The 13,765-nt window shown below is 53.0% G+C and overlaps 1 protein-coding gene across 1 annotated transcript in view; it reads left to right on the top strand.

The window, feature by feature from the left end:
• The window catches only part of LOC142485328 (tRNA N(3)-cytidine methyltransferase METTL2-like), a 38,291-nt gene that overhangs the window by 6,401 nt on the left and 18,125 nt on the right, over window positions 1-13,765 (top strand). Inside the window, exons 5-8 of the mRNA XM_075584381.1 lie at window positions 124-184; window positions 3,140-3,279; window positions 4,956-5,062; window positions 5,180-5,245. Of these exons, the coding sequence (XP_075440496.1) occupies window positions 124-184; window positions 3,140-3,279; window positions 4,956-5,062; window positions 5,180-5,245 (374 nt within the window). The remainder of the gene's footprint in view (window positions 1-123; window positions 185-3,139; window positions 3,280-4,955; window positions 5,063-5,179; window positions 5,246-13,765) is intronic.

Here is a 13,765-nt window from a genome sequence, read left to right as displayed (position 1 = left end):
CCTCGCCTTATATACTTGGCGCTACACACAGAAGAGTCCGGCGTGCTTTAGGAGGGAGGTGGGATGGCGTGGCTGCCACTGGGTGGGTTTTTAACGGTCGCCCCTCCGTGTTTCCTCTCTCAGTGACCCGGGCCTGTTCGTGTATGGCTGTGACTTCTCCAGCACCGCGGTGGAGCTTGTGAAGGTAGGAGGGAGACGGTCACTGCCGACCTTTTATGGTGATATCTTGAAGAGTCTGCAGTTTAGTGGGGGTCCTGGGCCCGTGTGTGGGGGGCTGCTCGCTTAGTGAGACCATCAAGCTGTGCGGGGTATGGCGGTCACAGAAGGAGGTTCCCACAATGCCTTGCATCCACAGCAGCAAGGCATTGTGGGATGTGACTTCGGAAGCCCCCGCAGTGAGTGACAGCTATACTCCCCCATGCTGCCTGTACACACTGAGGGGCAGTTTGGGGGATTATTAAGCGTGTGTTCCCCCACGCGCTCAGGACACTATATACTGCCTGGGATAGTCACACAGTTTGGGGGATTATTAAGCGTGTGTTCCCCCCACGCGCTCAGGACACTATATACTGCCTGGGATCGGTCACACAGTTTGGGGGATTATTAAGCGTGTGTGCCCCCCACGTGCTCAGGACACTATATATACTGCCTGGGATCGGTTACACAGTTTGGGGGATTATTAAGCGTGTGTTCCCCCCACGCGCTCAGGACACTATATACTGCCTGGGATCGGTCACACAGTTTGGGGGATTATTAAGCGTGTGTTCCCCCCCACGCGCTCAGGACACTATATACTGCCTGGAATCGGTCACACAGTTTGGGGGAATATTAAGCGTGTGTTCCCCCCACGTGCTCCGGACACTATATACTGCCTGGGATTGGGCACACAGTTTGGGGGATTATTAAGCGTGTGTTCCCCCCACGTGCTCCGGACACTATATACTGCCTGGGATCGGGCACACAGTTTGGGAGATTATTAAGCGTGTGTTCCCCCCACGCGCTCAGGACACTATATACTGCCTGGGATAGTCACACAGTTTGGGGGATTATTAAGCGTGTGTTGCCCCCACGCGCTCAGGACACTATATACTGCCTGGGATCGGGCACACAGTTTGGGGGATTATTAAGCGTGTGTTCCCCCCACGCGCTCAGGACACTATATACTGCCTGGGATAGTCACACAGTTTGGGGGATTATTAAGCGTGTGTTCCCCCCACGCGCTCAGGACACTATATACTGCCTGGGATCGGTCACACAGTTTGGGGGATTATTAAGCGTGTGTTCCCCCTCACGCGCTCAGGACACTATATACTGCCTGGGATCGGTCACACAGTTTGGGGGGTTATTAAGCGTGTGTTCCCGCCACGTGCTCAGGACACTATATGCTGCCTGGGATCGGTCACACAGTTTGGGGGATTATTAAGCGTGTGTTCCCCCCACGCGCTCAGGACACTATATACTGCCTGGGATCGGTCACACAGTTTGGGGGATTATTAAGCGTGTGTTCCCCCCACGCGCTCAGGACACTATATACTGCCTGGGATCGGGCACACAGTTTGGGGGATTATTAAGCGTGTGTGTCCCCCACGTGCTCAGGACACTATATACTGCCTGGGATCGGTCACACAGTTTGGGGGATTATTAAGCGTGTGTTCCCCCCACGCGCTCAGGACACTATATACTGCCTGGGATCGGGCACACAGTTTGGGGGATTATTAAGCGGGTGTTCCCCCCACACGCTCAGGACACTATATACTACCTGGGATCGGTCACACAGTTTGGGGGATTATTAAGCGTATGTTCCCCCCACACGCTCAGGACACTATATACTGCCTGGGATCGGTCACACAGTTTGGGGGATTATTAAGCGTGTGTTCCCCCCACACACTCAGGACACTATATACTGCCTGGGATAGTCACACAGTTTGGGGGATTATTAAGCGTGTGTTGCCCCCACGGGCTCAGGACACTATATACTGCCTGGGATCGGGCACACAGTTTGGGGGATTATTAAGCGTGTGTTCCCCCCACGCGCTCAGGACACTATATACTGCCTGGGATAGTCACACAGTTTGGGGGATTATTAAGCGTGTGTTCCCCCCACGCGCTCAGGACACTATATACTGCCTGGGATAGTCACACAGTTTGGGGGATTATTAAGCGTGTGTTCCCCCCACGCGCTCAGGACACTATATACTGCCTGGGATCGGTCACACAGTTTGGGGGATTATTAAGCGTGTGTCCCCCCCACGTGCTCAGGACACTATATACTGCATGGGATCGGTCACACAGTTTGGGGGATTATTAAGCGTGTGTTCCCCCCACGCGCTCAGGACACTATATACTGCCTGGGATCGGTCACACAGTTTGGGGGATTATTAAGCGTGTGTTCCCCCCACGCGCTCAGGACACTATATACTGCCTGGGATCGGGCACACAGTTTGGGGGATTATTAAGCGTGTGTTCCCCCCACACGCGCAGGACACTATATACTACCTGGGATCGGTCACACAGTTTGGGGGATTATTAAGCGTATGTTCCCCCCACACGCTCAGGACACTATATACTGCCTGGGATCGGTCACACAGTTTGGGGGATTATTAAGTGTGTGTTCCCCCCCACGTGCTCAGGACACTATATACTGCCTGGGATCGGGCACACAGTTTGGGGGATTATTAAGCTGTGTTCCCCCCACACACTCAGGACACTATATACTGCCTGGGATCGGTCACACAGTTTGGGGGATTATTAAGCGTGTGTTACACCCAAGCACTCAGGACACTATATACTGCCTGGGATCGGTCACACAGTTTGGGGGATTATTAAGCGTGTGTTCCCCATGGAAGAGGACTCCCGGAAGCGACCCCTCTGACACTCGAGGGGTTAAGCGCTAGAGGATGTACGTAGAGCAATATTGTCACATTGCACCATTTTGTTTTCTCGCGTCTACATGCAAAGGTTCTTTTTGCTCAGTTTTGCGCTATTAGGTTGAGATATCTGAAACGCCGCGTCTCTTAAACGCCAATCTTTATCTTGATGGCATCCCCCAAAATCCTAATTCCAGGGGGGTGGCGCAATCTGCTCCTCACGCCGGCCGTCCCGTTAATGCCTGTCCCCTCCCCGTGTGTCTCTCGCACAGAGCAACCCGCATTATGACCCCTCCCGCTGCCTGGCCTTCGTCCACGACCTCTCGGACGAGCGGGCCTCCTACCCCATGCCCGAGCAGAGCTTGGACGTCATCGTCCTCATCTTCGTGCTGTCGGCCGTCCTCCCCAACAAGTGAGTGTCCTCCCACCTCCCCCCCGCGCGATCGGCGTTCCCACCGACGCGTTTCGCTCCAATCTGATAGGGAGGCGGGTCGCTGCGGAGTCTGGATCGTCCTGCTGAGCGCAAGGCTCTTTCACATCGCTCCTGGTCATCGGGGGGGGGGGGGGGGGTTGGGGGCAGTGACCCGTACAAAGTTGTGGCCTTGGATGGTTCGCCGTCCTTTCGCTGAGGTTATGGAATGGAGTTTGAGCAGTGAGAAGTGGGCCAAGCAATGGGCCCCGGGCATCCTACATTAGATTGTCAGTTCTGCGGGAGAGCGCGGTTCTTGTCCTTTGAATTAATATTATTTAACGGCAGCTTCCAGTCATTCGTTCGGCCGGGAACCAGGAATATGTTTGGAGAGGAGTTCGGTTACTCCGGTAAAAATGACTCTTTCTGGGTAGTCGGGGAGGCTGCTGGGTAATTATGAATGTCACACAGCGGAGGTTAACCCTTTCAGAAACGTGGCTGGTATTCGTGGCAAAGGTTTTGGGGGGGGGGGGGGGAGGGGGGGGGTTTGCGGGTCTCTTAAATACGGATTTCCCAGACGAAATCCCCAAGCTTTGACTATATTAGCGTTGGGAATTTCTCTTTTCCCGAAAAATAAAAACAAAAAAAAAAACCTCTTTTTAAACTGGCTATTTGGCTTCCTTAGAAAAATTTGGGGACCCCTTAAATTCCCTGTTGTTTTTTTTTTTACTTGTATCTCGTGGTGGTAGGGGGGGGGGGAGGGGGGTCAAAAATGAGCGTGTTTCCCTTTTCTTCGGGAACACTAAATCCCAGCGTCTCCGCTCCTTCTCCTGTTTCTCCGTCTGACTGACGCCGACTTCGGAACGAGTCCGTGCGGAACGCGGAACGGAGGAAGCGAGAGAGAACCATTCACCGGGAGGGCTGACAAACAGTCTGATCCCATAAAGACGGCAGATAAAGGCTGTAAACCCCCCCCCTACCCCACCCCCCCCCCCCCCCCCAAAGATTTGGTCCAACCCCCGAAAAAAGATCCACGGCGGCATTTAACCCATTAAGTTTTTAAAGTTCTGTGGGAGGGGTCTGTCGGTACCGGGGTCACCAGACTTCGAACCGGGTGCCAGAATGACGCGGTTCGGGGGAGGCGGGGGGCTCCATTTCCACTCGATCACCCCCCCCAAGAACAGCAGCAAGTGTCCGTGGCGTCCGATGGCGGGCGTCTGTCGGAGGCATTGTAACGGCGCGTCGCGCCTTCGCCCCTTTTTTTTTTAAGTTTACGAGAGCCTTGGCCCCGTTAACCCTTTCACTGCGATGGAAGGAGATCCTGGCCGCCTCCTCCTGGCAGTCGAAGGGTTAAGGTTGGTAGCCGAGTCATGTAGGTCTCTCGCGGGCAGGCTGCAGCACGCTGAGGTTACTTCCTGCTGTCGCGCGCCTGTAGCGGAAGTTTCCAAGTGCGTTCTCCCCCGTGCGTTCTCCCCCGTGCGTTCTCCCCCGTGCGTTCTCCCCCGTGCGTTCTCCCCCCGTGCGTTCTCCCCTCAGCGTTCTCCCCCTCAGCGTTCTCCCCCTCAGCGTCCCTCCCCCTCAGCGTTGCCCCCCTTGCCTTGCCCCCCCCTTGCGTTGCCCCCCCTTGCGTTCCCCCCTTACGTTTCCTCCCTTCCTCTCCTTGCCCCCCTCCCATGCAGGATGCAGAGTGCCGTATCGCGGCTGAGCCGTCTGCTGAAGCCCGGGGGATCCCTCCTCTTGCGGGATTACGGCCGTTACGACATGGCGCAACTCCGCTTCAAAAAAGGTATCCGCCCCGCCCGCCCCTCTCCCTCGGCCCCAGCGCGTTCCGCAATCTGTACACGTCCGGCTTGACGCCTGCTGTGTTCTCTCACCCCCCCCCCCCCCCCCCCCCCCAACGCAGGGCGCTGCCTGTCGGATAACTTTTACGTGAGGGGAGACGGGACCCGGGTGTATTTCTTCACGCAAGGTAAGCCGGAAGCCGCCGCCTTTTGGGCGTTTTAGGTGACGAGAAGATGAGCTGCGGTTCAGGGTTGCGTTCGGGATCCCTCGCTCTGTAACGGGATGCAGTGTACGGGGTGTCAAGGATCGCCACGGCCGTTTCATGGTTAAGAACAGGGGAGCGCCGCCTTGCCTGCCCCCCCCCCCCCCTACGTTGGAGCTGCGTCAAAACGCGTCGGCGTCATTTGACACGTGACCCCGCCGCATTGCCATGGCGACGCGTCATGCAGCCAAGTTGAGAGTTGCAGAGGCCTTGCGTGATCCCGGCATTTCATTTAAATGACTTGGTGAAGAGCGCAGGGGTCTCTGCAGCCGCCCTCGCTCCCTCCCCCCCCCCCCCCCCCCAGGAAAATCTCCCGTCCCCCAGTTTGTGCACCCCTGGTTTAGGACATCTGGCTGTGGCAGGTAATCCAAAAATCCAGAAGTGACCAAAGAACTAGTAATTAGCACAGGAGAGGGGCCGGGTGATACAGTATATATCAGCGCTCCTTACACAGGGAACTAGTGATTAGCACAGGAGAGGGGCCGGGTGATACAGTATATATCAGCGCTCCTTACACAGGGAACTAGTAATTAGCACAGGAGAGGGGCCGGGTGATACAGTATATATCAGCGCTCCTCTCCTTACACAGGGAACTAGTAATTAGCACAGGAGAGGGGCCGGGTGATACAGTATATATCAGCGCTCCTTACACAGGGAACTAGTGATTAGCACAGGAGAGGGGCCGGGTGATACAGTATATATCAGCGCTCCTTACACAGGGAACTAGTGATTAGCACAGGAGAGGGGCCGGGTGATACAGTATATATCAGCGCTCCTTACACAGGGAACTAGTGATTAGCACAGGAGAGGGGCCGGGTGATACAGTATATATCAGCGCTCCTTTCCTTACACAGGGAACTAGTGATTAGCACAGGAGAGGGGCCGGGTGATACAGTATATATCAGCGCTCCTTACACAGGGAACTAGTGATTAGCACAGGAGAGGGGCCGGGTGATACAGTATATATCGGCGCTCCTTACACAGGGAACTAGTGATTAGCACAGGAGAGGGGCCGGGTGATACAGTATATATCAGCGCTCCTTACACAGGGAACTAGTGATTAGCACAGGAGAGGGGCCGGGTGATACAGTATATATCAGCGCTCCTTACACAGGGAACTAGTGATTAGCACAGGAGAGGGGCCGGGTGATACAGTATATATCAGCGCTCCTTACACAGGGAACTAGTGATTAGCACAGGAGAGGGGCCGGGTGATACAGTATATATCAGCGCTCCTTACACAGGGAACTAGTGATTAGCACAGGAGAGGGGCCGGGTGATACAGCATATATCAGCGCTCCTTACACAGGGAACTAGTGATTAGCACAGGAGAGGGGCCGGGTGATACAGTATATATCAGCGCTCCTTACACAGGGAACTAGTGATTAGCACAGGAGAGGGGCCGGGTGATACAGTATATATCAGCACTCCTTACACAGGGAACTAGTGATTAGCACAGGAGAGGGGCCGGGTGATACAGTATATATCAGCGCTCCTTACACAGGGAACTAGTGATTAGCACAGGAGAGGGGCGGGTGATACAGTATATATCAGCGCTCCTTACACAGGGAACTAGTGATTAGCACAGGAGAGGGGCCGGGTGATACAGTATATATCAGCGCTCCTCTCCTTACACAGGGAACTAGTGATTAGCACAGGAGAGGAGCCGGGTGGTACAGTATATATCAGCGCTCCTCTCCTTACACAGGGAACTAGTGATTAGCACAGGAGAGGGGCCGGGTGATACAGTATATATCAGCGCTCCTTACACAGGGAACTAGTGATTAGCACAGGAGAGGGGCCGGGTGATACAGTATATATCAGCGCTCCTTACACAGGGAACTAGTGATTAGCACAGGAGAGGGGCGGGTGATACAGTATATATCAGCGCTCCTCTCCTTACACAGAGAACTAGTGATTAGCACAGGAGAGGGGCCGGGTGATACAGTATATATCAGCGCTCCTCTCCTTACACAGGGAACTAGTGATTAGCACAGGAGAGGGCCGGGTGATACAGTATATATCAGCGCTCCTTACACAGGGAGCTAGTGATTAGCACAGGAGAGGGGCCGGGTGATACAGTATATATCAGCGCTCCTTACACAGGGAACTAGTGATTAGCACAGGAGAGGGGCCGGGTGATACAGTATATATCAGCGCTCCTTACACAGGGAACTAGTGATTAGCACAGGAGAGGAGCCGGGTAATACAGTATATATCAGCGCTCCTTACACAGGGAACTAGTGATTAGCACAGGAGAGGGGCCGGGTGATACAGTATATATCAGCGCTCCTTACACAGGGAACTAGTGATTAGCACAGGAGAGGGGCCGGGTGATACAGTATATATCAGCGCTCCTTACACAGGGAACTAGTGATTAGCACAGGAGAGGGGCCGGGTGATACAGTATATATCAGCGCTCCTCTCCTTACACAGGGAACTAGTGATTAGCACAGGAGAGGGGCCGGGTGATACAGTATATATCAGCGCTCCTTACACAGGGAACTAGTGATTAGCACAGGAGAGGGCCGGGTGATACAGTATATATCAGCGCTCCTCTCCTTACACAGGGAACTAGTGATTAGCACAGGAGAGGGGCCGGGTGATACAGTATATATCAGCGCTCCTTACACAGGGAACTAGTGATTAGCACAGGAGAGGGGCCGGGTGATACAGTATATATCAGCGCTCCTTTCCTTACACAGGGAACTAGTGATTAGCACAGGAGAGGGGCCGGGTGATACAGTATATATCAGCGCTCCTTACACAGGGAACTAGTGATTAGCACAGGAGAGGGGCCGGGTGATACAGTATATATCAGCGCTCCTTACACAGGGAACTAGTGATTAGCACAGGAGAGGGGCCGGGTGATACAGTATATATCAGCGCTCCTCTCCTTACACAGGGAACTAGTGATTAGCACAGGAGAGGGGCCGGGTGATACAGTATATATCAGCGCTCCTTACACAGGGAACTAGTGATTAGCACAGGAGAGGGGCCGGGTGATACAGTATATATCAGCGCTCCTCTCCTTACACAGGGAACTAGTGATTAGCACAGGAGAGGGCCGGGTGATACAGTATATATCAGCGCTCCTTACACAGGGAGCTAGTGATTAGCACAGGTGAGGGGCCGGGTGATACAGTATATATCAGCGCTCCTTACACAGGGAACTAGTGATTAGCACAGGAGAGGGGCGGGTGATACAGTATATATCAGCGCTCCTTACACAGGGAACTAGTGATTAGCACAGGAGAGGGGCCGGGTGATACAGTATATATCAGCGCTCCTTACACAGGGAACTAGTGATTAGCACAGGAGAGGGGCCGGGTGATACAGTATATATCAGCGCTCCTTACACAGGGAACTAGTGATTAGCACAGGAGAGGGGCCGGGTGATACAGTATATATCAGCGCTCCTTACACAGGGAACTAGTGATTAGCACAGGAGAGGAGCCGGGTAATACAGTTTATATCAGCGCTCCTTACACAGGGAACTAGTGATTAGCACAGGAGAGGGGCCGGGTGATACAGTATATATCAGCGCTCCTTACACAGGGAACTAGTGATTAGCACAGGAGAGGGGCCGGGTGATACAGTATATATCAGCGCTCCTTACACAGGGAACTAGTGATTAGCACAGGAGAGGGGCCGGGTGATACAGTATATATCAGCGCTCCTCTCCTTACACAGGGAACTAGTGATTAGCACAGGAGAGGGGCCGGGTGATACAGTATATATCAGCGCTCCTTACACAGGGAACTAGTGATTAGCACAGGAGAGGGGCCGGGTGATACAGTATATATCAGCGCTCCTCTCCTTACACAGGGAACTAGTGATTAGCACAGGAGAGGGGCCGGGTGATACAGTATCTATCAGCGCTCCTTACACAGGGAACTAGTGATTAGCACAGGAGAGGGGCCGGGTGATACAGTATATATCAGCGCTCCTTACACAGGGAACTAGTGATTAGCACAGGAGAGGGGCCGGGTGATACAGTATATATCAGCGCTCCTTTCCTTACACAGGGAACTAGTGATTAGCACAGGAGAGGGGCCGGGTGATACAGTATATATCAGCGCTCCTTACACGGAACTAGTGATTAGCACAGGAGAGGGGCCGGGTGATACAGTATATATCAGCGCTCCTTACACAGGGAACTAGTGATTAGCACAGGAGAGGGGCCGGGAGATACAGTATATATCAGCGCTCCTCTCCTTACACAGGGAACTAGTGATTAGCACAGGAGAGGGGCCGGGTGATACAGTATATATCAGCGCTCCTTTCCTTACACAGGGAACTAGTGATTAGCACAGGAGAGGGGCCGGGTGATACAGTATATATCAGCGCTCCTTACACAGGGAACTAGTGATTAGCACAGGAGAGGGGCCGGGTGATACAGTATATATCAGCGCTCCTTTCCTTACACAGGGAGCTAGTGATTAGCACAGGGGAGGGGCCGGGTGATACAGTATATATCAGCGCTCCTTACACAGGGAACTAGTGATTAGCACAGGAGAGGGGCCGGGTGATACAGTATATATCAGCGCTCCTTACACAGGGAACTAGTGATTAGCACAGGAGAGGGGCCGGGTGATACAGTATATATCAGCGCTCCTTACACAGGGAACTAGTGATTAGCACAGGAGAGGGGCCGGGTGATACAGTATATATCAGCGCTCCTTACACAGGGAACTAGTGATTAGCACAGGAGAGGGGCCGGGTGATACAGTATATATCAGCGCTCCTCTCCTTACACAGGGAACTAGTGATTAGCACAGGAGAGGGGCCGGGTGATACAGTATATAGCAGCGCTCCTTACACAGGGAACTAGTGATTAGCACAGGAGAGGGGCCGGGTGATACAGTATATATCAGCGCTCCTTACACAGGGAACTAGTGATTAGCACAGGAGAGGGGCCGGGTGATACAGTATATATCAGCGCTCCTTACACAGGGAACTAGTGATTAGCACAGGAGAGGGGCCGGGTGATACAGTATATATCAGCGCTCCTCTCCTTACACAGGGAACTAGTGATTAGCACAGGAGAGGGGCCGGGTGATACAGTATATATCAGCGCTCCTTACACAGGGAACTAGTGATTAGCACAGGAGAGGGGCCGGGTGATACAGTATATATCAGCGCTCCTTACACAGGGAACTAGTGATTAGCACAGGAGAGGGGCCGGGTGATACAGTATATATCAGCGCTCCTTACACAGGGAACTAGTGATTAGCACAGGAAAGGAGCCGGGTGATACAGTATATATCAGCGCTCCTTACACAGGGAACTAGTGATTAGCACAGGAGAGGGGCCGGGTGATACAGTATATATCAGCGCTCCTCTCCTTACACAGGGAACTAGTGATTAGCACAGGAGAGGGGCCGGGTGATACAGTATATATCAGCGCTCCTTACACAGGGAACTAGTGATTAGCACAGGAGAGGGGCCGGGTGATACAGTATATATCAGCGCTCCTTACACAGGGAACTAGTGATTAGCACAGGAGAGGGGCCGGGTGATACAGTATATATCAGCGCTCCTTACACAGGGAACTAGTGATTAGCACAGGAGAGGGGCCGGGTGATACAGTATATATCAGCACTCCTTACACAGGGAACTAGTGATTAGCACAGGAGAGGGGCCGGGTGATACAGTATATATCAGCGCTCCTTACACAGGGAACTAGTGATTAGCACAGGGGAGGGGCCGGGTGATACAGTATATATCAGCGCTCCTTACACAGGGAACTAGTGATTAGCACAGGAGAGGGGCCGGGTGATACAGTATATATCAGCGCTCCTCTCCTTACACAGGGAACTAGTGATTAGCACAGGAGAGGAGCCGGGTGGTACAGTATATATCAGCGCTCCTCTCCTTACACAGGGAACTAGTGATTAGCACAGGAGAGGGGCCGGGTGATACAGTATATATCAGCGCTCCTTACACAGGGAACTAGTGATTAGCACAGGAGAGGGGCCGGGTGATACAGTATATATCAGCGCTCCTTACACAGGGAACTAGTGATTAGCACAGGAGAGGGGCCGGGTGATACAGTATATATCAGCGCTCCTCTCCTTACACAGAGAACTAGTGATTAGCACAGGAGAGGGGCCGGGTGATACAGTATATATCAGCGCTCCTCTCCTTACACAGGGAACTAGTGATTAGCACAGGAGAGGGGCCGGGTGATACAGTATATATCAGCGCTCCTTACACAGGGAGCTAGTGATTAGCACAGGAGAGGGGCCGGGTGATACAGTATATATCAGCGCTCCTTACACAGGGAACTAGTGATTAGCACAGGAGAGGGGCCGGGTGATACAGTATATATCAGCGCTCCTTACACAGGGAACTAGTGATTAGCACAGGAGAGGGGCCGGGTGATACAGTATATATCAGCGCTCCTTACACAGGGAACTAGTGATTAGCACAGGAGAGGGGCCGGGTGATACAGTATATATCAGCGCTCCTTACACAGGGAACTAGTGATTAGCACAGGAGAGGAGCCGGGTAATACAGTATATATCAGCGCTCCTTACACAGGGAACTAGTGATTAGCACAGGAGAGGGGCCGGGTGATACAGTATATATCAGCGCTCCTTACACAGGGAACTAGTGATTAGCACAGGAGAGGGGCCGGGTGATACAGTATATATCAGCGCTCCTTACACAGGGAACTAGTGATTAGCACAGGAGAGGGGCCGGGTGATACAGTATATATCAGCGCTCCTCTCCTTACACAGGGAACTAGTGATTAGCACAGGAGAGGGGCCGGGTGATACAGTATATATCAGCGCTCCTTACACAGGGAACTAGTGATTAGCACAGGAGAGGGGCCGGGTGATACAGTATATATCAGCGCTCCTCTCCTTACACAGGGAACTAGTGATTAGCACAGGAGAGGGGCCGGGTGATACAGTATATATCAGCGCTCCTTACACAGGGAACTAGTGATTAGCACAGGAGAGGGGCCGGGTGATACAGTATATATCAGCGCTCCTTTCCTTACACAGGGAACTAGTGATTAGCACAGGAGAGGGGCCGGGTGATACAGTATATATCAGCGCTCCTTACACAGGGAACTAGTGATTAGCACAGGAGAGGGGCCGGGTGATACAGTATATATCAGCGCTCCTTACACAGGGAACTAGTGATTAGCACAGGAGAGGGGCCGGGTGATACAGTATATATCAGCGCTCCTTTCCTTACACAGGGAGCTAGTGATTAGCACAGGGGAGGGGCCGGGTGATACAGTATATATCAGCGCTCCTTACACAGGGAACTAGTGATTAGCACAGGAGAGGGGCCGGGTGATACAGTATATATCAGCGCTCCTTACACAGGGAACTAGTGATTAGCACAGGAGAGGGGCCGGGTGATACAGTATATATCAGCGCTCCTTACACAGGGAACTAGTGATTAGCACAGGAGAGGGGCCGGGTGATACAGTATATATCAGCACTCCTTACACAGGGAACTAGTGATTAGCACAGGAGAGGGGCCGGGTGATACAGTATATATCAGCGCTCCTTACACAGGGAACTAGTGATTAGCACAGGAGAGGGGCCGGGTGATACAGTATATATCAGCGCTCCTTACACAGGGAACTAGTGATTAGCACAGGAGAGGGGCCGGGTGATACAGTATATATCAGCACTCCTTACACAGGGAACTAGTGATTAGCACAGGAGAGGGGCCGGGTGATACAGTATATATCAGCGCTCCTTACACAGGGAACTAGTGATTAGCACAGGGGAGGGGCCGGGTGATACAGTATATATCAGCGCTCCTTACACAGGGAACTAGTGATTAGCACAGGAGAGGGGCCGGGTGATACAGTATATATCAGCGCTCCTCTCCTTACACAGGGAACTAGTGATTAGCACAGGAGAGGGGCCGGGTGATACAGTATATATCAGCGCTCCTTACACAGGGAACTAGTGATTAGCACAGGAGAGGGGCCGGGTGATACAGTATATATCAGCGCTCCTTACACAGGGAACTAGTGATTAGCACAGGAGAGGGGCCGGGCGATACAGTATATATCAGCGCTCCTCTCCTTACACAGAGAACTAGTGATTAGCACAGGAGAGGGGCCGGGTGATACAGTATATATCAGCGCTCCTCTCCTTACACAGGGAACTAGTGATTAGCACAGGAGAGGGGCCGGGTGATACAGTATATATCAGCGCTCCTTACACAGGGAGCTAGTGATTAGCACAGGAGAGGGGCCGGGTGATACAGTATATATCAGCGCTCCTTACACAGGGAACTAGTGATTAGCACAGGAGAGGGGCGGGTGATACAGTATATATCAGCGCTCCTTACACAGGGAACTAGTGATTAGCACAGGAGAGGGGCCGGGTGATACAGTATATATCAGCGCTCCTTACACAGGGAACTAGTGATTAGCACAGGAGAGGGGCCGGGTGATACAGTATA

Source organism: Ascaphus truei, unplaced genomic scaffold (genome assembly GCF_040206685.1).
Source record: "Ascaphus truei isolate aAscTru1 unplaced genomic scaffold, aAscTru1.hap1 HAP1_SCAFFOLD_559, whole genome shotgun sequence".
Lineage (NCBI taxonomy): Eukaryota > Metazoa > Chordata > Amphibia > Anura > Ascaphidae > Ascaphus > Ascaphus truei.
This window is presented reverse-complemented; position numbering and strand designations above follow the sequence as displayed.